This window comes from Scyliorhinus torazame, chromosome 2 (genome assembly GCF_047496885.1).
Source record: "Scyliorhinus torazame isolate Kashiwa2021f chromosome 2, sScyTor2.1, whole genome shotgun sequence".
Taxonomy (NCBI): Eukaryota; Metazoa; Chordata; class Chondrichthyes; order Carcharhiniformes; family Scyliorhinidae; genus Scyliorhinus; species Scyliorhinus torazame.
The window spans coordinates 77,760,373-77,788,271 of NC_092708.1; the positions used below are offsets into that span (position 1 = coordinate 77,760,373).

Below are 27,899 nucleotides of genomic sequence, written 5' to 3' on the forward strand. Positions count from 1 at the left end.
TAGGGTGACCGTGACCTTCACTCTCACTGGGATGGCATGTCCTCCCCTGTTCCACGTGGTGCCAGGTGCGCCATTAGGTGGCATATATGGCCCACTGTCTCACGGCTCAATCTGAGTCTATCCTGCATGCCGCTTCCGTTAGGTCCTTGAAAGAAATGTGGTCCCGGTTGACACGGTGACGTATGGGACGCCTCCGCCTCCTTGGCACAATCACCTGCTCGTGCTCCTCCCATTGGTGCCCCATCATGATCGGAGTCGTCGCCCTCTTCCTGGCCGACGACGTGGAGGTCATTTGCACCCTCCGCCTCCTCTTGGACCTGTCGGGCGTGATGGCCTGCAGCAGGAGCACCTGGCACGGGGCCCTCCGCAGCCACTCCCTCTGCTGCATCTCCCTCTGAAGCACCCTCACTGAGCCGCCTGGCTCGCCCGCGACGGATGCCAATCTGCATGACTGCCACTGCCACCACGCCGGCGAACAACGAAGCCGTGGCTGTTGTGAAAACATCAGGAACTTGGAGGGGGGGGGGGTTTGGGGGGGAGAGGCAAAGAAATTTGTTAGGAAAGCGCTTTGGCACGTAGACAGCCAGGGCCCTTTCGATGAATGGGTGCCCCGGCTACCTGGTCACTGTTCATTCAGGCACGTACCGTGCCACTTGCCCACAGTATCCGTTTCCCGCACAGTTCACCCAGTCCCTCCTCATTGCAGCGCCAGCAGACACAGCCCTTCACCATGCCCTCGAATTGGAAGGGTGTCTTCGCCACCTTCCTGCCATGGCAATCCAGCTGGGGGTCTCGGTCCCGCAGGCAACCGTGGAGGCGCCCCCCTTAACCCGACAGGATGGTGGCATCATTTGCACCACCCCCTCCTCCTAGCCCCTTCTCGTTCCCCCAACCCTGCCCCTTCCCGTTCCCCCTTCCCCTACCCCATCCCCCTTCCCGCTACTCCTTTCCACAACCCATCCTCTTTAGCTCTGTCCACGCCCATCCCAACCACCCCTCCCCCGACCCCCCTGACCACCCCCTTCCCCTCCCCCTCCCCTTGCCCCCCTACCCCCAACCCCCTTCCCCCCTCCCCCCAACCCCCTTCCCCCCTCCCCCTCATCCCCTCCCTCCACCCCCAACCCCCTCCCCCAACCCCCTCCCCCAACCCCCTCCCCAACCCCCTTCCCCCTCCCCCTCCCCCTCCACCCCCTTCCTGCCCCCTCCCCCTCCCTCCCCCTCCACCCCCTTCCTGCCCCCTCCCCCTCCCTCCCCCTCCACCTCCCTCCCCAATCCCCTCCCCCAACCCCCTTCCCCCCCAACGTCTTTCCCCCTACACCCCCTCCCCCAACCCCCTCCCCCCAACCCCCTCCCCCAAACCCCCTTCCCCCACCCCTTCCTCCAATCCCCTGCCCCCCTACACCCCTCCCCTCCCCCAACCCCCTGCCCCCAACCCCCTCCCCCAAACCCCTCCCCCTCAACCCCCTCCCCCCCAAACCCCTCCCCCCAAACCCCTCCCCCCTCAACCCCCTCCCCCCCAATCCCCTCCCCCAACCCCCTTCCCTCAACCCCCTCACCCAAAACACCCTCCCACCAACACCATCCCCCCAACCCCCTCCCCCCCAACCACCTCCCTCCTCCCCCCCCCTCATGGGGGACCGCGGCAAACGCTTCAGACAGCCCTCCCACCCCCGCCCCCCCCACCCACCATCACCAGCTGTTGAGGCAACTTCCTGCCTCCTGGGATGGGCCCGCCCACTCACCCCCCTCATCCACATCGTCAGCCAGCACGACTGGCTGACAAATTTATTTAGCAGGGGTGAACGGCGATGGCGTGACCTGGGGTCACGCTGTCGGGACTTCGGCCCATCCACAGATTCCCCGGCATGTGCGGCGCCGACCTTGATGACGCCGTTCTCACCGTTTGGGAGAATGGCGGAATGGCGTCGGACCGGCGTCGTGAGAAAAAGTGGCGTGCACAGCGATTCTCCCATTCGGCGCGGCATGGGAGAATCGCCCCCATTGAAATTCAGAAAGGTGAAACAAATTACCATATCTATCATATGTTCAGGGTACATATGCAGTGCATATATTTCAACTAGTGGTGAGGAACACTCCCAGTGCTGCTAGGTAGGGAGTTCAGGATTTTGACCCAACGACAGTGAAGGAGCGATTATATAGCTCCAAGTCAGGATGATGTGTGACTTGGAGTGGAATGTGCATGTGGTGGTTTTTCCATGCATTTGCTGCCCTTGTCCTTCTGGATGATAGTGGTTGTGGGTTTGGAAGGTGCTGTCTAAGGAGGCTTTGTGAGTTGTTGCAGTCCATCTTGTAGTTGGTACACACTGCTGCCACTATTTGTCACTGGTGAAGAGAGAAAATGTTTAAGACATTGGATGAGGTGCCATTCAAGCAAATTGTTTTGCCCTGGATGGGATTGAGCTTCTTAGGTGTAGGAGCTCTACTCATCTAGCTAAGTGGAGAGAATTCCATGACATTCCTCACTTGTGTCATGTAGACAGTAGATAGAATTTGGAGTGTCAAGACAAGTAAGTCTCAGCAGAAATTCCAGCCATGACTTGCTCTGATAGCCACAGTACTTAAATGGCCGATCCAGTTTAGTTTGTGGTCAGAGGTAACCCCCAAGATGTTGATAATGGGGGATTCAGTGATGACAATGCCATTGAATATCATGGGGAGATGGTTAGATTTCCACTTGCTGGAGATGGTCATTGCCAGGCACTTACTTGTCCCTTAATAGCCCAAGCCTGAATATTGTCCAGGTCTTGCTGCATTTGGACATAGACTGCTTAAATATCTGAGGAGTCATGAATGGTGTTGAATGTTGTGCAGTCATCTGCAAAATCTGCACTTCTGACCTTTTAATGAAGGAAAGGTTATTGATGAAGCAGCTGAAGATGGTTGGGCCAATGTTTGATGTTTGGAACAATGTCCATAATGTTCACCACAAACTCAGTACTTTATCGGCATTGGTATTCTGGTAGGTTTGTTTATGAAGATGTATATCACATTAGTCAGCCCAGGATATATTTGGGTAGATTTTCAACTTTTTACCCATGTATAAAACTCGCGTTGCCAATAAATTGCCTGTTATAGAAACCTAATGGTTGCCATTTTAATTTCCCAGATGACAAGTTGAAACTTTACCCCATTCTGTTTGCATTCCAAAACTTGAATTTTCAGTCCAGATAATCCCTTCTCGGTAAACACTTGTTAAATGATCTTTGCCTTTGGGAACCCAAGCCTTGCAATGATGCATGTATAATTGATGGAATTTCTAGGTAGCTATTTTATTTGAAATACATAAACAATGGCATTCCGAGGACATGTAGTATAAAAATGTTCTAGTGGGGATTATGCCTTAATAGTAAAGTTCACAATGATATGAAATACCTGAAGGATTACATACTATTTTTCTGTTACATCTCATACACTTTTCTCCATGTAGAAAATATCAATATCGGGCAGAAATGTATCATAAACTGAATGAGCAATCTGCAACAACAGCTTACATTTATATACTGCCTTTAATGTAATGAAACATTTTGATGCGCTTCACAGGAGTATATTGGAACAAAGTATGACACTGAGCCATATAAGGAACTATTTGGTCAGATGATTATTATTGTTATGTTCTAACTACAACTGAGTTCCCCTCAGCTCCCTTTACCCACCCAATGAAATCTCAGATGCTACACTACCATGTCAGCATCCCTGTGCTCCGAAAACTTGCGGCAAACTTAAATGTTTAACAATTGCATCAACTGCCTCCGCCATTGTAACTTTAGCTGGTAGCACCGTGTGTAATTCACCTGCCAATTTGACAAGTTTGTCCTTGTCGCATGTTCAGTTCCTGCCCACAGACCACGGAGTCCCACCATAAATGAATTAACCAATAATTTGAGTTTTCCTGAGATCTTTAACCCCTGACTGCTCCAATGAGTTACAGACACATGGGGCACCAAAGGCCTTTTCCGCCAGCTGGTGGGGCGGAAATTCGTCCGGCGCCGGCCTAGCCCCTTAAGATTGGGGCTCGGCCCCCAAAGATGCGGAACATTCCGCACCTTTGGGGCGGCACGATGCCTGACTGATTTGCGCCGTTTTGGGCTCCAGTCGGCGGACATCGCGCCGTTTCCGGAGAATTTCACCCCAGATATATAAGTAGAACATTAACAAACTGTTTCTTTTACAAGAGTAAATGATTAATAAATAAAGGAAATAATTGTCACTCTGGTCTACTGGTCTATCTATTCCCAAACCCCGTCCCACCCTCCACCTAGACACACAAAAAACAGACATACGGTGAAGAGATGGGAATAGGGTTAGAATAACAGGAATGGAAGGAAAAGGTTTGAGATGAATTTTCACTGCTGCGGTTGTGGCCTCTGTAGGTGCCAGTCGTTTCCAAATGTGACCTTCTGGGGAATTAGTTCAGCCAAGGGATTCAGGTCGGTGCAATCCTGAGATCTGACCACCACAATATCTCCGTTTCCCTGAGATATTGGGGGAAATTTAAACCCGAGAATTTTACAGGCTTTTCCCTTCACCTGATCTATGTGCGGAAACGCCGGCTGTATTATAAAGCAAGTTCTCAATTTGGATTCTTCCCAGCATTCAGACAGAGGATTTTAGTATTACAGACCTGGTGGGAAACTGCTTTCTATTTTCCACTCCAGAAGTTCCCCTTCACAGTTCTGATTGCAGTCAGAATCAATAGGAGAGCCTTCACAGGTCTGACTATCAGCTTTTTAAAATCCTCTAGCAGGGAGAGAGCAGAGAGAGCCTTCCAGCTGCTTCCTGGCTGAATCTCTTCTCACAGAATTCAGGACAAAATGCAGCTCTTCACATGAGCCGCTTTTCTTCCAGAAGATTCTGAATGGCTCCACCAATCGCTCGCAACAACAGGAGATGGCTCAGAATCTCAATTTACCGATTGGGCTTCTTGCCAAGTCTATCAAACTCACATCATGGGCTTTGTCACAGAGCCCAAAGGGCAAGTACTGGCTAGTCCATTAGACTAGTGGTGTTTTGATTTGCGTAAAGTCTAAAGTTTAAGCCAAAGTCAGCAGCCAGCAGAGCAGGGATGAAGAAGAAAATTAAGAAGGAAACACAGAACAGACAAAGGGTTTACAACAGCACCCTAACACCGGGTACAAATTGAATTTGGAAAAAAGTGAACGTTTTCCAGTCACTCCGCCGGGGAAGGGAGTCAACATGGGTGTATCGCCATTTCATTTGAAGAGCTCTCGCTTTAGATGCTTCGGGGAGCAGCTGGCTCGGGATTGGGGGCAGCTCCAGAAGTAAAATTTTAGGAGTTTAGTAGGTATGGTTAAGGCAGATTTACAGGGGTGGGACAGCCTTCCTCTGTCTCTTGCTGGGCGAGTGCAATCGGTGAAGATGAATATTTGCCACTGTTTTTGTTTTTATTTCAGAGCATGCCGGTGTTTCTACCAAAGACATTTTTGTGGGGGTGGAAGGTTTGATATTGTCATTTATATGGGTGGTTAAGGTGGGGAGGATTCGGAAAAGGGTCCTACAGAGGTACTGACAGTTGGGGAGTTTGGCGCTGCCAAACCTGTTGTACTATTACTGGGGAGTGAATGTGGAGAGAGTGGAGGGATGTTACGGGGATCAGGAGGCAGGCTGGGTAAGGATGGAGGCCAGGCTATGTAAAGGGAAAGAGCTACGGGCATTAGTGATGGCACTGCTGCAGTTTATCCTGGGAAAATAGGGAATCTGGTTGTGGTGGCCACAATCAAAATGTAGGGGCAATTAGGACAGCGTTTTAAACTGGTGGGAGGGTCGAAGATGATTCTGATTAGGGATAATCACATGTTTGAACCGGCTAGATTAAATTCCAGGTATAGGGGCTGGGAGGAAAACATGGTGGTAGTAATGGTGATTTATTTTCCTGGAGTGGTGGTTTGCAAGTCTGCAGAGTTAGCGGACAAGTACGGATTTGAAATAAAAAAATTAAATGTATTTACGGACGTGGGCATCACTGGTTAGGCCAGCATTTATTGCCCATCCCTAGCTGCCCTTCAGAAGCTGGGGGTGAGTTGCCTTCTTCAGCCACTGCAGTTCTTGAGGTGTAGGAACACCCACTGTGCTGTTAGGGAGGGAGTTCCAGGATTTTGCCCCAGAGACAGTGGAGGGACGGTGACATATTTCCCAGTCAGGGTGGTGAGTGACTTGGAGGGGAACCTTCAGGTGGTGGAGTTCCCAGGTATCTGCTGCTCTTGTCCTTCTAGATGGTAGTGGTCGTGAGTTACTGTAGGGCATCTTGTAGATGGTACACACGGCTGCCACTGTTCGTTGGTGGGGGAGAGTTTGAAATGTTTGTGGAAGGAGGAGCAATCAAGCGGGCTGCTTTGTCCTGAATAGTGTCAAGCTTCTGGAGTGTTGCTAGAGCTGCAGGTAGGGCAGTGGATGTTGTCTATATGGACTTCAGTAAGGCCTTTGACAAGGTCCCTCATGGCAGACTGGTACAAAAGGCGAAGTCACACGGGATCAGAAGTGAACTGGCAAGATGGATACAATACTGGCTAGGTTATAGAAGGCAGAGAGTAGCAATGGAAAGATGCATTTCTGATTGGAGGGCTGTGACTATTAGTGTTCCGCAGGGATCAGTGCTGGGATCTTTGCTGTTCGTACCATATATAAATAATTTGGAGAAAAATGTAACTGGTCTGATTAGTAAGTTTGCAGACGACACAAAGGTTGGTGGAATTGCGGATAGTGATGAGGATACAGCTGGGTTTAGATCGTTTGGAGACTTGGGTGGAGAGATGGCAGATGGAATTTAATCTGGACAAATGTGAGGTAATGCATTTTGGAAGGTCTAATACAAGTAGGGAATATACAGTGAATGGTAGAGCCCTCAAGAGTATTGACGGTGAGAGAAATCTAGGTGTACAGGTCCACAGGTCACTGAAAGGGGCAACATCGGTGGAGAAGGTCGTTAAGAAGGCATATGGCATGTTTGCCTTCATTGGCCGGGGCATTGAGTATAAAAATTGGCAAGTCATGTTGCAGCTGTATAGAACCTTAGTTAGGCCACACTTGGAGTATAGTGTTCAATTCTGGTCACCACAGTACCAGAAGGATGTGGAGGCTTTAGAGAGGGTGTAGAAGAGATTTACCAGGATGTTGTCTGGTATTAGTTATGATGAGAGGTTGAATAAACTCGGTTTGTTCTCACTGGAATGACGGAGGTTGAGGGGAGACCTGATAGAGGTCTACAAAATTATGAGGGGCATAGACAGAGTGGATAGTCAGAGACTTTTTCCCAGGGTAGAGGGGTCAATTACTAGGGGGCATAGGTTTAAGGTGCGAGGGGCAAGGTTTAGAGGAGATGTATGAAGCAAGTTTTTTACACAGAGGGTAGTGGGTGCCTGGAACACGCTGCTCGAGGAGGTGGTGGAAGCAGGGATGATAGTGATGTTTAAGGGGCATCTTGACAAATACATGAATAGGATGGGAATAGAGGGATACAGACCCCGGAAGTGCAGAAAATTTTAGTTTAGACGGGCAGCATGGTTGGCGCAGGCTTGGCGGGCCGAAGGGCCTGTTCCTGTGCTGTACTTTTCTTTGGTCTTTGTTCTGCACTCATCCAGGCAAGTGGAGAGTATTCCATTACAGTCCTGACATGGAGTACTGATTCATCAGCTGATGGTGGTGTGGTAGTATGTATTGGGGGTCATGTGGGACTGGAAGCCCTAATGTCATTGGCTGACAGATCCCGGGTCCTGGTTGGCCGTTGACCTCATACTCCGCCCTGAAGGCGAAGTATAAGAAGCCGGTGCCTTCCCCCGCAGGCCAGTTTACTATCGGGCTGCTGGGGAACAGACACGCTTAATAAAGCCTCATCGACTTCACTCTATTTGTCTCACGGAGTCTTTGTGCGCCACAGGTGGCCCATACATGGTAATCAGCAGGAGGTTTCCTTGGCCATGTTTATCCTGAAGCAATTAGATTTCATTGGGGCAAGATTCGATGTTGAGTCAATTCCCTCCTGATTGTATACCGGTGAGGCAGAACATTCACAGGAATGGTGATCGTGGTGTCTGTGACATTGTCTGTAAGGTATGATTCTGTGAGTATGACTACGTCAGGCTGTTACTTGACCAGCCTGTGAGATAGCTCTCCCAACTTTGGCACAAGCCCCCAAATGTTAGTAAGGAGGACTTTGCAGTTTTGACAGAGCCTTTGTCGTTTCCGGTGGTTCAATGCCAGGTGGTCCGTCAGGTTCTTTATTATAATAATAATATTATAATCTTATATATAATAAACTTTATTGTCACAAGTAGGCTTACGTTAACACTGCAGTGAAGTTACTGTGAAAATCCCCGAGTCGCCACACTCTGGCGCCTGTTCAGGTACACAGAGGGAGAATTCAGAATGTCTAATTCACCTAACAAGCACGTCTTTCAGGACTTGTGGGAGGAAACCGGAGCATTCCTTTTTTGTGTTTTCATAGGGGTTGAATACAACTGTGTGGCTTGCTAGACCATTTCAGAGGACATTTAAGAGTCAACCACATTACTCTGGGTCTGGAGTCAGATGAAGGCCAGACCAGGTAAGGATGGCAGATTTCCTTACATAGAGGACATTCGTGAGCTAGATGGGTTTTTATGACAATCAGCAATGGCTTCATGGTCATCATTATTTTATTGAATTTAAATTCCATCACCTGCCGCAGTGGGATTCAAACCCGGGTCCCCAGATCATTATCCTGGGTCTTTAGTCCAGCGACAATACCAATATGCCGCCGTCTCCCCTAGCACAGTCAGACACGTTCAGATACTTGCAGGTTCTGAATTTTGCGAACAGGCGTTTTCCGACCTTCGCAGTGTTGCCGCCATCATCATGTCATTGGAGGAGGTGGAAGTGGGGAGTACTTCCAGAATTTATGTGAGGATAATAGAGGAGGACACAGCGATGCTGGAGGGGATTAGAGCCAAGTGAGAGGAAGAACTAAGGGGGGAAGTGGAGGAGGGGGTGTAGAGTGAAGCTTGTGGAGGGTGAATGTCCCATCGCCGTGTGCACGACTCGGCCTCATACAATTAAAGGTGGTGCATTGGGCACATTTAGCAAGGGCTGGGATGAGTTGAGTGTTTGAGGGGATAGAGGATAGGTATGAGCGGTATAGGAGGGGCCCAGTGAATCATGTACATATGTCCTAGGCATGTCCTAAGCTAGAAAACTTTTGGGGTTCCTTCTTCAGCATCATGCTGGCGATCTTACAGAGGCAATTGGAACCTGGTCCCCTGGAAGCCATTTTCGGAGTGCCAGACCTGCCGATGGGCAGGGACAAATGTCTTAGCCTCCTCCTCGCTGATTTCCCACAGGCAGGTTCTGTTGAAGTGGAGGTTTGTGTCTCCACCCAGTGCCCCAGCGTGGCTGGAGGATCTCATGGAATTTTTGTACCTTGAGACAATTAAATACACGTTGATGGATTTGATTGGGAGGTTTTAAACAAGATGGCTGTCATTGGTCATATATTTCAATGAACTGGTCACTATCAAAAGCTAAATGGGGGCAGCTTGTTTATTTATTTTGTAATTTTGTATTTAATTATTCAAAATTGTTCAATAAAAATATTTTTTTTAAAAAGAAAGATCTGCTCTTCAAATACCCTGCCTGGCTGAAACAATAATCCCTGTACCCTTAACTTACTTTCCTAAGACCACAGTACCAGCAGAGACCCACAAAAAGGCTAGCACTCACAACTACAGCTATGTAAAAGAGTTTCATGATTGTGGGATCTACTTAAAAGATTTTAATTTCCTGAGGTAGCATTATCATGTTTGAGCCTTGGCTAGCACATATCACTGTCCCCTGCAATTCACCTTAACATCTGCTTTGATAACTAGATATCTGTAACTGATGATTACTGAAATGATGAAAATCAAAGGTGAAAAACCCATTTAAAAGTTGTCTGTTTCATAAATAACTCTGCCTCTTCTGCATTAGCAGCAAGTGGAACCTATACTGCATTAATGTGCAATTGGTTGAATATATGAGGCAAATCAAAGGGTCTAAAAACCATACACAATAAGTCAATGCTAATGAGATAACATTTCTTATCATAAAAATATCAGCACCATTCACCTACACATATAACTCCCTCCTCAAGATTTACTTGTAGCAGTAGTGGACCTACCCTGATGTCGTAGACCAAATCTATCGATACCAGTTGCATTGTCTGGAATGTCCAAAGTTTTTTTTTTTTTTTTTTTTTTTATAAATGTTTTATTGAAAATTTTTTCCCAAACAACAATTTTTCCCCTCTTACAAAGCAAACGCAACAATAACAATACAGAAATTTTAAACAATACACAAGTAACAAAACCCCTTTATCTTTGACCTAAACTAAACCCCCCCTCCCCCCCCCCCCCCCCCTCCCCCTGGGTTGCTGCTGCTGGTCATCTGTCTTCCCTCTAACGTTCCCCTAGGTAGTCGAGAAATGGCTGCCACCGCCTGGTGAACCCTTGAGCCGATCCTCTCAGGGCAAACTTTATCTGCTCCAGTTTAATGAACCCCGCCATATCATTTACCCAGGCCTCCAGTCCGGGGGGTTTCGCCTCCTTCCACATGAGTAGGATCCTGCGCCGGGCTACTAGGGACGCAAAGGCCACAACGTCGGCCTCTTTCGCCTCCTGCACTCCCGACTCTTCCGCAACTCCAAATAGAGCTAACCCCCAGCCTGGTTTGACCCGGGCCTTCACCACCCGCGAAATCACTCCCGTCACTCCCTTCCAATACCCTTCCAGTGCCGGGCATGCCCAAAACATATGTGCGTGGTTTGCCGGGCTCCCGCCACACCTCCCACATTTGTCCTCCACTCCAAAGAACCTGCTCAATCTTGCTCCCGTTATGTGTGCTCTATGTAGCACCTTAAATTGAATCAGGCTAAGCCTGGCGCATGAGGAAGAGGAATTTACCCTGCTTAGGGCATCAGCCCACATACCCTCCTCTATCTCCCCCCCTAGTTCTTCTTCCCACTTTCCTTTTAGTTCGCCCACCGACTCCTCCCCCTCTTCCCTCATCTCTCGGTAAATCTCTGACACCTTGCCCTCTCCGACCCACACCCCTGAAAGCACCCTGTCCTGTATCCCCTGTGTCGGGAGCAATGGAAATTCCCTCACCTGTTGTCTAGTAAATGCCCTCACCTGCATATATCTCAAGAAATTTCCCCGGGGCAACTTATACTTTTCCTCCAATGCTCCCAAGCTCGCAAAAGTCCCATCTATAAATAAATCTCCCACCCTCCTAATTCCCAACTGGAACCAGCTCTGAAATCCTCCATCCATTCTTCCTGGGGTGAACCTATGGTTGTTCCTGATTGGGGACCCCACCAGGGCTCCCCGCACCCCTCTCTGTCGCCTCCACTGTCCCCAGATATTCAATGTTGCCGCCACCACCGGGTTTGTGGTAAACTTTTTAGGTGAGATCGGTAGCGGCGCCGTCACCAGCGCCTCTAAACTCGTCCCTTTACAGGACTTTCTCTCCAGTCTTTCCCACGCCGCTCCCTCCATCATCCATTTACGTATCATTGCCACATTGGCGGCCCAATAGTAATCGCCCAAGTTCGGTAGTGCCAATCCTCCTCTGTCCCTACTACGCTGAAGGAACCCCCTCCTTACTCTCGGAACTTTCCCTGCCCACACGAAGCTCGTGATGCTCCTGTCTATTTTATTAAAAAAGGTCTTAGTGATTAGTATAGGGAGACATTGAAATACAAATAAGAACCTCGGGAGGACCATCATCTTAATTGCTTGCACCCTGCCCGCCAGTGATAGAGGCTGCATGTCCCACCTCTTGAAGTCCTCCTCCATTTGTTCTACCAACCGTGTCAGATTAAGTCTGTGCAAGGTTCCCCAGCTCCTAGCGATCTGAATCCCCAGGTATCGGAAGTTTCTTTCCACTTTCCTTAGAGGCAAGCCTTCTATCTCTCTACTCTGGTCCCCTGGATGTATCACAAATAATTCACTCTTCCCCATGTTTAGCCTATACCCCGAGAAATCCCCGAACCCCCTCAAAATTCGCATAACCTCTATCATTCCCCCCGCTGGGTCCGACACGTATAACAATAGGTCATCCGCATATAACGAGACTCGGTGTTCTTCTCCCCCTCTAATCACCCCTCTCCATTTCCTGGAGTCTCTCAACGCCATGGCCAGAGGTTCAATTGCCAACGCGAACAACAATGGAGACAGCGGGCATCCCTGTCTTGTTCCCCTATATAGTCGGAAATATTCCGATCTATGTCGACCTGTAACTACGCTTGCCGTTGGAGCCCCATAAAGAAGTCTAACCCAGCTAATAAACCCGTTCCCAAACCCAAACCTCCTTAACACTTCCCATAAATACTCCCACTCCACCCTATCAAATGCCTTCTCTGCGTCCATTGCCGCCACTATCTCTGCCTCCCCCTCCACTGGGGGCATCATTATCACCCCTAATAGTCGTCGCACGTTAACATTCAGTTGTCTCCCTTTTACGAACCCTGTCTGGTCTTCGTGCACCACCCCCGGGACACAGTCCTCTATCCTCGATGCCAGTACCTTTGCCAACAATTTGGCGTCCACGTTCAACAATGAAATGGGTCTATAGGACCCGCACTGCAACGGATCTTTATCCCTCTTCAAAATTAACGATATCGTCGCCTCCGACATCGTCGGGGGTAGAGTCCCCCCTTTCCTGGCCTCATTGAACGTCCTCACCATCAACGGGGCCAACAAGTCCACATATTTTCTGTAATACTCCACCGGGAACCCGTCTGGTCCTGGGGCCTTCCCTGCTTGCATGCTTCCCAGTCCCTTAATAACCTCGTCCACCCCAATCGGTGCCCCCAGGCCTACCACCCCCCGCTCCTCCACTTTCGGGAACCTCAATTGGTCCAGGAACTGCCGCATCCCCTCCTCTCCCTCTGGGGGTTGAGACCTATACAGTTCCTCATAGAAGGTCTTGAACACCTCATTTATCTTTCCTGCCCTTCGCACCGTGTCTCCCCTTTCGTCTCTAATTCCTCCTATTTCCCTCGCTGCTGCCCTCTTTCGCAATTGATGAGCCAACAGGCGACTCGCCTTTTCCCCATATTCATACCTCCTCCCCTGTGCCTTCCTCCACAGTACCTCCGCCTTTCTGGTGGTCAGAAGGTCAAATTCCGTCTGGAGTCGTCTCCTCTCCCTGTACAATTCCTCCTCCGGGGTCTCTGCAAATTCCCTATCCACCCTTAAAATCTCCCCCAGTAATCTTTCCCTTTCCTTGGCCTCTGTTTTCCTTTTGTGGGCCCCAATGGAGATCAGCTCTCCTCTGACCACCGCTTTTAGTGCTTCCCATACCACTCCCACAGGGACCTCGCCGTCGTCATTGACCTCCAGGTATCTCTCAATACACCCCCGCACTCTTGCACACACTCCCTCATCCGCCATCAGTCCCACATCTAATCGCCAGAGTGTTCTCTGCTCCCTTTCCTCTCCTAATTCCAGGTCCACCCAATGTGGGGCATGATCCGAAACCGCTATGGCTGAGTACTCAGCTTCTTCCACCCTAGAGATCAACGACCTTCCCAAAACAAAAAAATCTATCCGGGAGTACACTTTATGGACATGGGAGAAGAAGGAATACTCCCTAGCCCTAGGTCTAAGAAATCGCCATGGATCCACTCCCCCCATTTGGTCCATAAACCCCTTAAGTACCTTGGCCGCTGCCGGCCTTCTTCCGGTCCTTGAGCTGGATCTATCTAGCCCCGGGTCCAGCACCGTATTAAAGTCCCCTCCTAAAATCAAGTTTCCTACCTCCAGGTCCGGTATACGCCCCAGCATCCGTCTCATAAATCCCGCATCGTCCCAGTTTGGGGCATACACGTTAACCAACACGACCTCCATTCCCTCCAGCCTGCCACTCACCATTACATATCTACCTCCGCTATCTGCTACGATGTTCTTTGCTTCAAATGCGACCTGTTTCCCCACCAAAATGGCCACCCCTCTATTCTTTGCGTCCAGTCCTGAGTGGAACACCTGTCCCACCCATCCTTTCCTTAGCCTAACTTGGTCCGCCACCTTTAGGTGCGTCTCTTGGAGCATAACCACGTCTGCCCTTAGTCCTTTCAAATGCGCGAGCACTCGGGCCCTTTTTATCGGTCCGTTCAGGCCTCTCACGTTCCACGTGATCAGCCTCACTAGGGGGCTACCTGCCCCCCTCCCGTGTCGACTAGCCATTACCTTCTCTAGGCCAGTCCCATATCCCGCCTCCGCGCTCCCGCTCGCTCCCCCAGCGTCGCACACCATCCCCGCCCACCCACTCTTTAGCCATTTCCTTTTGGATTTCCGCAGCAGCAACCCAGTTGTCCCCCCCCTTCTCCCTCCCTCCTCCCCTCCCCGCTAGATCTCTTTCTAGCTTGATTGCTCCCCCCATATTACTTCCGTAAGTCAGCTGACTTCAACTGACCCCGGCTACTCCTGCTCACTCCTCGACCCCCCCCATGTGGGGAACTCCCATCCGCCTTGCGCCTGTCTTCCCGCCTTATTCTTTCTGGTGCGGGAACATCCCTTTACCTGACCCGCCTCTTATGGCGCAGCTCCCTTTCCCCTCCCCCTCCCCTTCCCCATTCTCCAACTATGTCCCGTCTTTCCCCCCTCACCGGCGCCCACATTTCCCCAATGTCTCCCCCCTTCCCTGTTTACTTCTCAATTAACTTCCACCGTAACATTAACAATAACATTTCCTGCAGCATCAGTCCCTCAGTTCCGATCCAATTTCTCTTCTTTGATGAAGGTCCATGCTTCCTCCGCCGTCTCGAAATAATGGTGTCTCTCCTGATACGTGACCCATAGTCTTGCCGGCTGCAGCATCCCGAACTTCACCTTCCTTTTATGCAACACCTCTTTGGCTCGGTTGAAGCTCGCCCTCCTTCTCGCCACCTCCGCACTCCAATCCTGGTATACCCGTACCACTGCATTCTCCCATCTGCTACTCCGCACCTTTTTAGCCCATCTCAGGACCTCTTCTCTATCCTTAAGGCGGTAAAATCGCACGATTATCGCCCTGGGTGGTTCTCCCGCTTTTGGTCTTCTCGCCGGAATCCGATTTGCCCACTCCACCTCCAAGGGGCCCGTAGGGGCCTCAGCACCCATCAGTGAGCTCAGCATCGTACTTGCGTACGCTCCACAGTCCACTCCTTCCACACCCTCAGGGAGACCCAGTATCCGAAGGTTCTTCCTTCGCGCTCCATTTTCTAGGGCTTCGATCCTTTCAGTACACTTTTTATGAAGTGCCTCGTGCGTCTGTGTCTTAACCGCCAGGCCCAGGATCTCGTCCTCAATATCTGTCACCTTCTGCTCCACCACACGGAGCTCTGTCTCCTGGGTCTTTAATGTCTCCTTGAGCCCCTCAATTGCCTGTAGCAACGGGGTCAGCACCTCCCTCTTCAGCAGCTCCACGCACCGTCTCACAATTTCATGCTCAGGCCCCCATGTCGCCTGCGCTTTCTCCGCCGCCATCTTGTACTTCTCTCTTTCTGACCCTTTGGTCGACGATTCCTCGCGCTGCAGCCGCCGCCGCCGGTTTTTTCCTCCTTCGTTTGGGGGGGACTCCCTTCTCACACGCCCCACACCGGGTTGCGTCGTCGAAAAATTCCCCGTTGAGGCTCTTAAAAGAGCCCGAAGGTCCGTCGGAGCTGGAGCCGCCGAAGCGTGCGGCTAGCTAGGCATCACCGCAACCGGAAGTCCCTTCAGTGGCCTTGATGAGGTCTTTTCACAGTTGTTCCCTCTGCTGCTAGAATTCACCTTTGATACAGGCCCTCAGGTCAGCTTGCAGCTTTAAGCTTGCCCTTCCCCCGCCTGCATGCTGGAAGAGGCCCTGTTTATCCTGTAGTTGCAGCCAAATCTTTCACTGTTTCTGCGTGTGTCTGGCAACCAAGAGACATACCCTTCCTGGGGGACACTGTCGGGGGAATATTGCCGCCTTCTTCCCACACCGGGAAATGTCAAACAAATGCCGTGGGGGCCCTGTAAAAGAGCCCAAAAGTCCGTTCCAAGCAGGAGCTGCCGAATATGCGACCTAGCTCTGCATAGCCGCACCCGGAAGTCCCTGGAATGTCCAAAGTTAACCATGTTTTGGTGAAACAGTGCCCTCTCGACTCCCTGAATTCTGACAAAAGTCTTGTGCAGGTCTGAATCACATTAATCCCATTTCTTACTGTCCTTACATTTCTAAAAGTAATGACTGGAAGTAGTGGGCATTTCCCTCTCGCTTTCACCCGCTGTCTCACACTACAATATTCCTCTCCACCTGAATTGAGGCCATTTTGGCCCTCCGTATGGATCATTTCATTTTGGTACCCATGTTTATATGTATTACTTGTAAGGTTGCAGTGCAAGCAGAGTCTGATGGTCGCACGTAATGTAATGACAGCCAGCTTCACTCATTTCCATTCCTGGCAGCCTTTCTTCCCTCTCACTGCACTTGACCATGGCAGCTATATTACCCCTTGGCCGCATGACCTGCGGGCCTTGCTCACCCCTGCTCCTATCTGGGCTCTTTCCAGGCTCACCCCAGCCTTGTTCCACCTGGTTCTCATATAGTCTCATTCCTTTTTGTCTCAGTGTAGCCCCATAACCCCTATCCTATGATCAAGCACTTACTATACAAGAGAACCTTGGTTGACCAGAACTCTACTACCCTGTGGCGATTGCTTTGGTGTTTTTTGTAAGGGCCCCGAAGAATCCAGCACGAGTTTTAAGGATACAAAATAATAAAGTTTATTTACTATAACAATATATACATAGCAGTAGCAGTAACTTCCCTTGCTACCTTCTCCTTCCTCCTGGTTCCTGGACTGGCCAGCTTATTTATAGTAGGAGTTTCTCCGCCCCCCTCATTGGGGAAGTTCATACTCCCATAGGATTGTGGGATAATCATTAGTCCCCAGCCAATCGTCAGTAGGCAGGTTATAACATCCCTCCCCCCCAAAGTCCAAGGAATCCACCGTAGGCCCTGGCGAAGGGAGGCGTCGAACTCGTTTGGCCGCAGGCCGGACGCCATTTGCACGCGGCGCTGGATCAGGCGGCATATAACGAGACGGAGACCGGCGCTTCCGTGATGAACGGCGCGGTTGTACATCCACGGCCTGTGGACCCGAGGATTCCCCCTCTGATTCATCCTGTGTCTCCATCTCGGAGTCAGAGTCTGCTGCCTCCGTCATGTCAGCGTCTCTGTCCCCATTCGGTCCAGTCATGACCTGCGCAGGCTTTGAGTGAGGCACCAGTGGAAGATTTGGAGGACTACCTTCCCTTGTTTCTGGTCTTTGCCGCTGTTGAACTGAGCTCCGGGGGCGGGGAATCTTTTGCGGGGATGATCTTCTGGACCGGACGTGGTCTACATGTTTTCGCTGGAGACGACCCTGGGCTTGCACTTGGTACGATATAGGGCCCGTTTGGCGAAAGATTACCCCAGGAACCCATTGGGCACCACCAGCAAAATTCCGCACGAATACTGGGTCACCGGGCGCAAACTGCCGAATCGGACGATGCTGAGACAATCCCGGTCCCTGCCGTTCTTGTGTGCGGCGTACTTTTGCGCCAATGTCCGGGAAGACCATACTAAGGCGGGTGCGAAGTCTCCGGCCCATTAGGAGTTCTGCGGGAGCTACACCAGTCACTGTATGGGGGGTGGTCCTGTACGTAAACAAAAACCGAGCCAGTCTCGTGTCCATTGATCCGGAAGACTGCTTCTTTAGGCCTCTTTTGAATGTTTGCACTGCACGCTCTGCCAACCCATTTGAAGCCGGGTGGTAAGGGGCAGTGCGGATATGGCGGATGCCGTTCATCTTTGTAAACCTAGCAAACTCCTCACTCGTGAATGGAGTGCCATTATCCGTGACCAGCACCTCGGGGAGGCCATGCGTGCTAAATGATAAACGCATTTTTTCAATTGTTGCGCAGGACGTTGTCCCCTGCATCTTATGCACCTCCAGCCATTTGGACTGGGCGTCAATTAGTAGAAGGAACATGGATCCCTGAAAAGGGCCTGCGAAATCTGCATGTAAGCGTGCCCAAGGCCGCCCTGGCCATTCCCAGTGATGTAGGGGCGCGGCCGGCGGAAGCTTCTGATGCTCCTGGCAAATGGAGCAGTTTTGGGCCACCTTCTCAATGTCGGTGTCGAGGCCTGGCCACCAGACATAACTCCGGGCCAACATTTTCATCTTGGTCACGCCCGGATGCCCATTGTGCAAGTCTGATAATATCAGCTCCTGGCCTTTTTCCGGGACAACCACACGCGTCCCCCACAAGAGGATGCCGTCTTCCACGCTGAACTCTGACAGCTTGGAGGAAAATGCCCGTAACTCGCCTGGGAGCTGTCTATGCTGCCCACCATACAGGACTATGTGCCGAACCTTTGAAAGGACTGGCTCCGTCTGGGTCCACTCACGGATCTGTGATGCCGTGACAGGCAAGGTGTCCATAAAATTTAGGGTTGCGACCACCTCACCGGTCGTGGGGGTCGACATGGGGCCGGTCGATAAAGGCAATCGGCTCAGTGCGTCGGCATTTGCTATCTGCGTATCTGGTTTGTGCTCCAGAGAATACTCATATGCAGCAAGCAACAAAGCCCAGCGCTGGATCCGTGCAGAAGCAATGGGCGGTATTGGCTTATCCTCTCTGAAGAGTCCCAGCAGGGGCTTATGATCAGTCACGATAGTGAAATGGCGGCCGTACACATACTGGTAGAAGCGTTTCACCGCGAAAACCACTGCCAGGCCCTCCTTCTCGATCTGCGCGTACTTCTTCTCCGCTGCAGTCAATGTGCGGGAGGCGAAAGCTTTCGGTCGCTTGGCCCCGTTCTCCATCTTGTGGGACAGGACAGCCCCAATACCATACAGGGATGCATCACATGTGACGAGCAAAGGCTTTCCTGGATCATAGTGGGTTAGTAACCCAGACGACGACAATTGTTGCTTTACCCGCCGGAAAGCGGTTTCTTGCGGCTGACCCCAAACCCAGGTGTGATTTTTCTTTAGCAGCAGGTGTAAGGGGGCCAGCGTAGTTGCCAGATTGGGGAGGAACTTCCCGTAATAGTTTACGAGACCGAGAAAAGAACGAAGATGCGAAGTGTCAGTCGGGGTGGGGGCATGTTGAATTGCACGCACCTTCTCTGCGACGGGGTGCAGACCCTCGCGGTCCACCCGATAACCTAGGTAGACTACTTCTTTTGCCTGAAATACGCACTTTGTGTGACGTAAACGGACTCCAGCCTCCGAAAGGTGTTTAAGGACAGCCTCCAGATTTTCCAAATGCTCTTGCTCCGACGTCCCTGTAATCAACACGTCATCTAGGTAGACAGCCACACGTGGTAAACCTCTCAAAATGCCCTCCATAACACGTTGAAAAATTGCGCAGGCAGAGGATACTCCAAAGGGCAACCGTGTATATTCATACAGGCCCCGGTGTGTGTTAATTGTTACATATGGTCTGGAGGCAGGGTCCAGCTCCAACTGCAGGTAGGCGTGACTCATATCTAATTTTGTGAATGAGAGTCCGCCTGCAAGTTTCGCGTAGAGATCCTCTATGCGAGGCATTGGGTATCGGTCGAGTCGGGAAACTGTATTCACTGTAAGTTTATAGTCGCTACACAAGCGAACTGTGGCATCTGGCTTCATTACTGGCACAATTGGTGCTGCCCAGTCAGCAAAACGGACAGGCCTGATAATACCCAAACTCTCCAAACGAGTGAGCTCCCCTTCTACCTTCTCGAGCAAAGCGTAAGGCACTGGGCGCGCCCGGAAATAGCGCGGTGTGGCTCCTAGTTCAACTTGGATACGGGCTACGGCCCCTTTTATTTTCCCCAGACCAGGCTGGAATACCTCTGGGTATCGTCCTAGCACCTCAGTCAACCCTCCAGAAACTGTTTGGAGGATGTGCTGCCATTGCAACCGCAAATGGCGCAACCAGTCCCGACCCAACAGGCTGGGCCCATGGCCACGCACTACGATAAGTGGGAAACGCCCCTCCTGGCGTCCATAGACAACAGGGGTCATTGTAGTTCCTGCAATGTCCAGTGGTTCCCCCGTGTAGGTGGCCAACCTGGCCTGTGAGTCAGTTAGTGTAAGGGTCTGTATACCCTGCTTGATGCGGTCGAATGTCCTCTGGGCGATCACGGAGACCGCTGCGCCAGTATCCAACTCCATCTCCAGCGGGTGGCCATTGACCCGTACTGTCACCTTAATGGGGGCCACACGGGGAGCTGCCACACAATGCAGCTGCAGGCAGTCGTCCTCCGTCTCCACGTCCTCAGGAGTGGTCGCCGCAGGTTCATCCACATGGAAGGTACAGCCTCTGGGCTGGTCCCAGTTACGGCCCCTGGGCTGGTCCCAGTTTCGGTCGGAACGACGGCGCCTCTGGCGTCCCCAGGACCGCCGTCCGCGACGGGGTCGGCGCCTACAAGTCTGACACGGACATGGCTCCTCATCCATTGGCTCTGGAGAAGGCTCCCTTCGGGGAGGAATGTCCGATGGCCACTGGCGTCGGTCTGGTCGTTGCCTCGCCCAAGGTACCGCAGGAGTGCGGGGGGACGTTTTTGGGCGGAAAGGGTTTCGCCCCAAGGCATGCACTTCCATTCCCTGTAGCTCCTGTACTCCTCGCTCTGCGCTCTCTCGGGACAAGACTATTTGTATTGCCTGTTGAAAAGTCAATGTTGGCTCCGCTAACAACTTTCTCTGGGTGGCCGCATTGTTAATACCGCAAACCAAACGGTCGCGTAACATTTCTGACAAGGTCTCACCATAGTCACAGTATTCCGCAATCCCGCGTAGCCTGGATAAAAAATCGGCAAGGGATTCTCCAGGGGTCCTCTCAGCGGTATTAAACCGGTAACGCTGGACTATCGTGGACGGGGTTGGGTTAAAGTGTTGCCCCACTATATTCACAAGTTCGTCAAACGTTTTGGTGTCCGGCGCAGCTGGGTACGTAAGGCTCCTAATCACCCCAAACGTATGCGGTCCGCAGGCGGTGAGCAATATGACCACCTGGCGCTCGTTTTCAGTGATATTGTTTGCCCGGAAATAGTAACGCATCCGTTGCGTGTACTGGTTCCAGCTTTCCAGCGCAGCATCAAAAACATCCAAACGTCCGTACAGAGGCATGGTATAATAGAAAACAACTTCCAACCTGTATCCAACAAAAATCCAGGGAGGTGGCTTCAGCAGTGTAGACAGCTATTCACTTTTACCTTCGTCGCCAGTTTTGTAAGGGCCCCGAAGAATCCAGCACGAGTTTTAAGGATACAAAATAATAAAGTTTATTTACTATAACAATATATACATAGCAGTAGCAGTAACTTCCCTTGCTACCTTCTCCTTCCTCCTGGTTCCTGGACTGGCCAGCTTATTTATAGTAGGAGTTTCTCCGCCCCCCTCATTGGGGAAGTTCATACTCCCATAGGATTGTGGGATAATCATTAGTCCCCAGCCAATCGTCAGTAGGCAGGTTATAACAGTGTTCCAACATGCCATATTGACATATAAATAGGCAACATTTGTGCATCGACAATGTTGCCTATCTCAGTAGAAAAGGCTAAAAACTTGAGGAAATCTCTACAGTAAAAGGTGTGCTCCAAGGAAACAAATCCAATCTGGCCAGGCTAACAGGTCCTTCTATTCTTCAGCAATAATTGTGTTATTTTTTCTTGATCAAGCATCCCAGAAGACTGAAAAGTATCTAGCAGTATGTTTAGTTACCTGGAATAACATTTTGAAATTATGTTAAACGTGACAAAGAAAAAGATCAAGAATTCAGTTGTCAGTTTCATAATGAATTGTGTGAAAATGCAACCAGCTCAAAGGAGAAGAAACATTCATTAGTATGAACGCTAGATGATTGCTTTATGCTATTAAGTATTTGAGCATTTAAATTGGAAAACTATCAGATCAAAATAGAAATATCTGTGCCACTTATTAGACAACAATTTCCTTCATTAAACAAAATGTGCAAGCATTATACCACTGTTGAACAAATATTTAAATGTATTCTATAGGCTAGGAATAACAGGTTTTATGAAAATATTAAATGAATTGTTTTAAGCTCTGTTCAAAGGGGTCTAACGTTGTTTTTCTCATTTTTGTTATATTCACTACAGAGTGTTGTGAAAATAGCAGTGAAATATGATGTGGCGAATTCTGAAATCCATGAGTGTGATTAAGTCACTCAACCTCCATCCAAATTCCATGTCTTATTGTACACATCATTATCAATATTGCTGCTGACATTTATATCAATCTACAAACTAAATCTATTCATTCAAAACCAATATTATATCCCAGTAATTTCCATTATGTTTTTATGGTACCAGAGAATGGAACACTGATTTAAATTTTACAAGAGCTCCTAAAAGAGATAAACATTCAAATTATTTTGAGTTTCAAACCACAAAACTTGTGAGAAATAGGAATGGGAGTAAGCTGTTTGGTTCCTCGAACTGACTCCATCATTTAATAAGATCATAACTTGCCTGATAATGTCCTGAACCCCACTTGCCTGCCGGCACCTGCTGCCACCTGCACCCCCCCCCCCCCGCACCCCCCAAACACACGTACAACCTTTGACTCCCTTGTGAATCAAACTCTGTCTAATTCAGCCTTGAATATGTTCAATTACTCAGATTCCACTGCGCTCTGGGAAAATAATTGAGAAGAAATTCCTCCGAATCTCTGTTTTAAATAGAAGATCCCTTATTTCCCTAGTGCTAGATTTCTTTTCATTCCCCGAGACGGAGAAACACCTTCTCATTTACCCAGTCAAGCTCCCTCATGATCATATGTTTCAATAGAGTCCCCTCTTATTCTCCAACTGCTTAACTTTGTAAGACAACCCTTTCACCACAGGACTCAGCCTAGTCAACATTGTTTGAACAGCGTCCAATGCAAGTATGTCCTTCCTTAAGTAAGGAGACCAAAACTGTGCAAGTACTTTACCTGGGTATCACCAATGCCCTTACAGTTGTAGCAAGATTTCCCTATTTTAATACTCCATTCTCCTTACAATAAAGGTTAACATTCCAGTTACCTTCCTAATAACTTGCTGTACCTGCGTGCTAACTTCTGAGATTCATGCACAACTTGCCATCTTTGTGCCATTATTCACAGGAAAATTAAACCCAAATATTCTCACCAACTTGTGTTTACATCGCATTGCAAGATTTTTGTTTTTGCCCCCAATGCAAATTAATACATTTTTAAATCCCACTGAGATGATTAATATTTTCTTTCAGGGCTTTCAGTAAGACTGATTACTCTGACTGGCTCTTGTGCTCGTTAATAGGAATCACTGCCTCAGATGAGCAAGCGCAATGAATGCAGCTTTTGGAGCACCTGTGGGTTGTGGAGGAAAATATCAACCAAGGTTCCTGCATCTGACTTCTTACTAATGACTCCTGTTGAAAAGTGTTCAAAAGTGGGTGCTGTGTGCGAACAGAGTAGGGTAAATGTGTTGTCCTGAAGTCAAGTGACTCGTCAATAATTGGGCTGCCAGCAATTGTGTAATTCCACCCAATTTAAGTCAGTAGAATTAATATAATAAATCGAGAAGAATGAGAAAGGAAAGAGCAGAACACATTTTGGTTTAACACAGAACATACTTTGTGGTGCTGTCTGTATCCGATGAATGGAGGCCCAAGAATAAGCGGAAAAGAAAGTGAGAATCATGCAAGTGACAAGCCCCATTGTAGATCTTGAGGTGCAGAAAGTGAGGAGACTGCAGGTTACAACTGGAGGCACTAGTTGTGGCAATGGAATTGGGAAAACGTTATGACTGTGAGGGAAAGATCTAACTGTCCAACTGTGGGAAGATGTTTGTACTTCATTGTGATTGCTGTGCTTCTATGGAAGGTTAATGTTACAACAGCAGCCATGGACTTTTTCCCCTAATTGCCTGGTTGCCTGTTTTATACAATAAAACTGCTGAAACAATCGGAAATGTGAGGAAATTGTTTCAGCAATATGTAATTAGTAATTTTTTACAAAAGGAACATTGAACTAGTTAGAAAACTTTGAGCCATGTAAAATAGGGATATCAATGTTAGTGCTTAGATTGTTGATATATTTTCGTAACAAGGGATTAATATTACACTGATAAAACTAATAATGGCTTCTGAGCAACATTATTACCTTACATGATGTTTTGTTTCAGCATCATTGTGCATGTGCTGAAAACATGGAAAGATAATGAGCATAGGGAACTTCGTTGTCCTTATCTTGTACACTGAAATGTAGATTCGTCAGACAGATTACCACCAAATCAATTCCTTTGAAAAGAAACATAAAAATTTCTGGTGAAAATCAATTATAAGTGCAGACAGAAACATTGATCTCACCAGTTGGTCAGTGCTAAATGATCTAGGTTTTGGTGTTAAATTGATGTCTTGTTATATTTCTGGGTGGCAGCAGGAGACAAAGTAGATATTCCACAATTTTGAATTTACCATTGGTTATTCACCTTCAAAAAGATCAAAGCTGTTGCCTAGACTTCATTATGAAAGTTGCATATTATCTGCAGATGGAATAGAGTTAGTACACAGCTGCACTTTTTTTTTCAAGAACTCTTAAGCTTCAGGTTGATTCATTCCAATCTAAATTTGGTCATTGAAAGCAGGAAATTCTCCTGGTCTAATCAGCATTTGCAAAGAGTAAAGATGGGTTAAATTTCAAGTGGAAATCATTTGTCGCCCTGACGAAGGGGCTGCAGCTGAATGAATGATCGTCTGTCTTTTTCCTTTTCAGGAGTTAATAGCCCATTGTGTATTTTCCCCGTGCTGCTTGTCCCTTCCTCCTGTCCAAAACTGATGCTCCCTTTCAAGTTGTAATTAAGATGTGTTGTTAGAAAAAGATATCTGAACTGCTTCACTTTCTCATGCAGATGCAGAGCTGGTATATCGGACCAGGGATGGGCATGTGATCAAACTGAATATAGTGACAAATGAAACAACTGTATTGCTGGAAAACAGCACATTCGTAAGTAAATTGATTTGCATGTTTGTATTTATTTTTTCATTTCAAGACATTTTTAGCTTTGCTTATACATAAAAGTGGTCATTACATTTCGGGTACAATTGACCAGGCTTCAGAAATAAGAGTGTTACCGAGGAGAACCTCCATGTAACAATTTTTGTGGATATCTATCAGTGTGCTAGTTTTCCAACATCATTATCTATTTTGGGACGTTTAAAAGGAATAAAAATGGGGTATTTGTGTCACAGAAATATAGAAGTGAGAGTTATGCTCCTATTGAATGGACACTAAGTTCTGGTCGAACTTTGTGTCTCCAACCAAAAAGATGAATGAATGAAAATAGCAGGGCAATGAGTGCAAAATCAGCTGTCTCAGAACATTCATCTAGGTGAGCTTACACCAAAGGAGAAGCACAGTGAGAATGCACATTTTCACCAAATTCCACAGACCATATCACTTTTTCAAGATGTATCAGAACCTCATTAATAATCATGGATTAGAGATTTGATGACATCGTTACCATCTTTGGCATTTCAATCTAAAAATGCTCTAATTTCCAACATTAGGTAGAAAATTCCAGGATATTGACCTAGTAATAATAATAATAATAATAATAATAAATGCTGGTTTAGCTCAGTGGGATAGACAGCTGGTTTGTGATGCAGAACACTTTCTGGATGGCAGCAGGAAACAAAGTAGATATTTCACAATTTTGAATTTACCATTGGTTATTCACCTTCCAAAAGATCAAAGGCCAGCAGCACAGTTTCAATTCCCGTACCAGCTTACCCAAACAGGCACCGGAATGTGGCGACTAGGGGCTTTTCACAGTAACTTCATACTTGTGACAATAAAAGGTTATTATTATTATCTCTGTCCATGTTCCTACTGTTAGTCCCTGCTCCTTACAACAACTATGGAAGAGACAAGTTGCAAGACAACCATTTTCATTCATATTCCAAGGGATCTTTTTTATTTATTCATTCTTGGGATGTGGGCATCGCTGGCTGGGCCACCATTTGTTGCCCATCCCTAATTGCCCTTAAATTGGCTTGCTAGGCCTTTCAGTGGGGGCACTTAAGAGTCAGCCACATTGCTCGAGGTGGGTTAGCCCTGTTGCCTCACGGCGCCGAGGTCCCAGATTCGATCCTGGCTCTGGGTCACTGTCCGTGTGGAGTTTACACATTCTCCCCATGTTTGCGTGGGTTTCTACCCCACAACCCAAAGATGTGCAGGCTAGGTGGATTGACCATGCTAAATTTCCCCTTAATTGGAAAAAATGAATTGGGTACTCTAAATCTAAAAAAAAGTCAGTCGCATTGCTGTCTGGGTCTGGAATCACATATAGGGTGGCAGATTTCCTTCCCTGAAGGACATTAGTGAACCAGATGGGTTTTTACGACAATCGATAATGGTTTCATGGTCATCAATTTACTTTTAATTCCAGATTTTTATTGAATTCAAATTTCACCATCTGCCCTGGTGAATTCAAACCCGGGACCCCAGAGCATTACCTTGGCTCTCTGGATTACTAGTCTAGTGACAATACCACTACACCACTGCCTCCCCTTATCCGCAGATGTTCCCATGTAACATTGTATGAATTTGAGAGACATTTTGTTTAAATGACAAAGTGTGTCATGATATTCATATTAACATATCATGGTGCAATCACACACACACACTGATGGACAGATCGACGGACCAATCAACACACACGCAACATCACACCCAATCACCAGTGAGAGCACACACACTATAAAATAGGGAACACCACAGTTCCCGCCCATTCCAACAGGAGATAGTTCAGAGCACAGAGCTCACAGCGTGCCACTCAGACATACACCATGTGCTGAGTGCCTCTCTAAGATAGTGCTAGGGCTGGGTCCACAGGTTAACTGGTGAAGTATGAACCACAGCCAGAAGTTAACAGTTGTTGTTATCAAGAATAATAAAACAGAGTTGTCCCATCTACAACCGTGTTGGTTCGTTTGTATAGCGGAACACCCAACACGACATAGTACCAGGATTGGAACCCAGTAACTGTGAGACCTACCAGCACATCTTCAGAGATCTGCCATCCTGCGCCATGGACACCATCAGCCCGCCGCAGCCTCCCCAAATCACTGGAAACCTCGGCGTCAACTGGAAGCTGTTTAAACAGCGCTTCCAGCTCTTCCTAGAAGCCACAGACAGGGAGAATGCATCGGACACCAGGAAGATCGCCCTCCTCCTCTCCACGACAGGGCAACACGCCGCCCACATCTACAACTCCCTGGCATTCACGGAAGGCGAGGACAAGACGAAGAACAAGACAGTCCTTCTAAAATTTGAACAACACTTCAGTGTCGAAGTGAATGAGAGCTTCGAGAGGTACCTTTTCCAGCAGCGCATGCAGGGTAAGGATGAGCCTTTTCAATCTTTTCTGACGCACCTCCGTATCCTCGCGCAGTCCTGCAGCTATGAGGCCACCTCCAATTCCATGATTCAGGACCAGATAGTTTTTGGGGTCACCTCGGGTACCCTATGCCAGCAGCTCCTCAAAATAAAGAGCCTCACCCTAGCCACCGCCATTGAAACCTGCGTCCTCCACGAAAACGCGACCAGCCGGTACTCCCAATTCCAGGCGGCCGAATCGGCACGGCAGGGATCCTACGAGGCCGAGCGGGTCCAGTCGATCGGGTTCCTCCCGGCCCACGGCCCGGACGAGGGCGGCCATTTTGCGCACTTCCCAAGGCCTCCCACGCTTGTACGCGCCAAAAGAGACGTCGACGCAGAGGGACGTGACGCGCAGGCACGCTCTACGCAGGACCAAACTGCGCATGCACGGTGGCGCAACAAACGCCATGACGTCACGACGTGCGACAACTGTGGATCCGCACATTTAAAG

The 27,899-nt window shown here is 48.8% G+C and overlaps 1 protein-coding gene across 1 annotated transcript in view; it reads left to right on the forward strand.

Annotated features, from left to right (window-relative positions):
- The window catches only part of LOC140388578 (inactive dipeptidyl peptidase 10-like), a 1,987,526-nt gene that overhangs the window by 1,274,666 nt on the left and 684,961 nt on the right, over positions 1-27,899 (forward strand). The window contains exon 4 of the mRNA XM_072473003.1: positions 24,918-25,012. Coding sequence (XP_072329104.1) covers positions 24,918-25,012 — 95 coding nt within the window. The remainder of the gene's footprint in view (positions 1-24,917; positions 25,013-27,899) is intronic.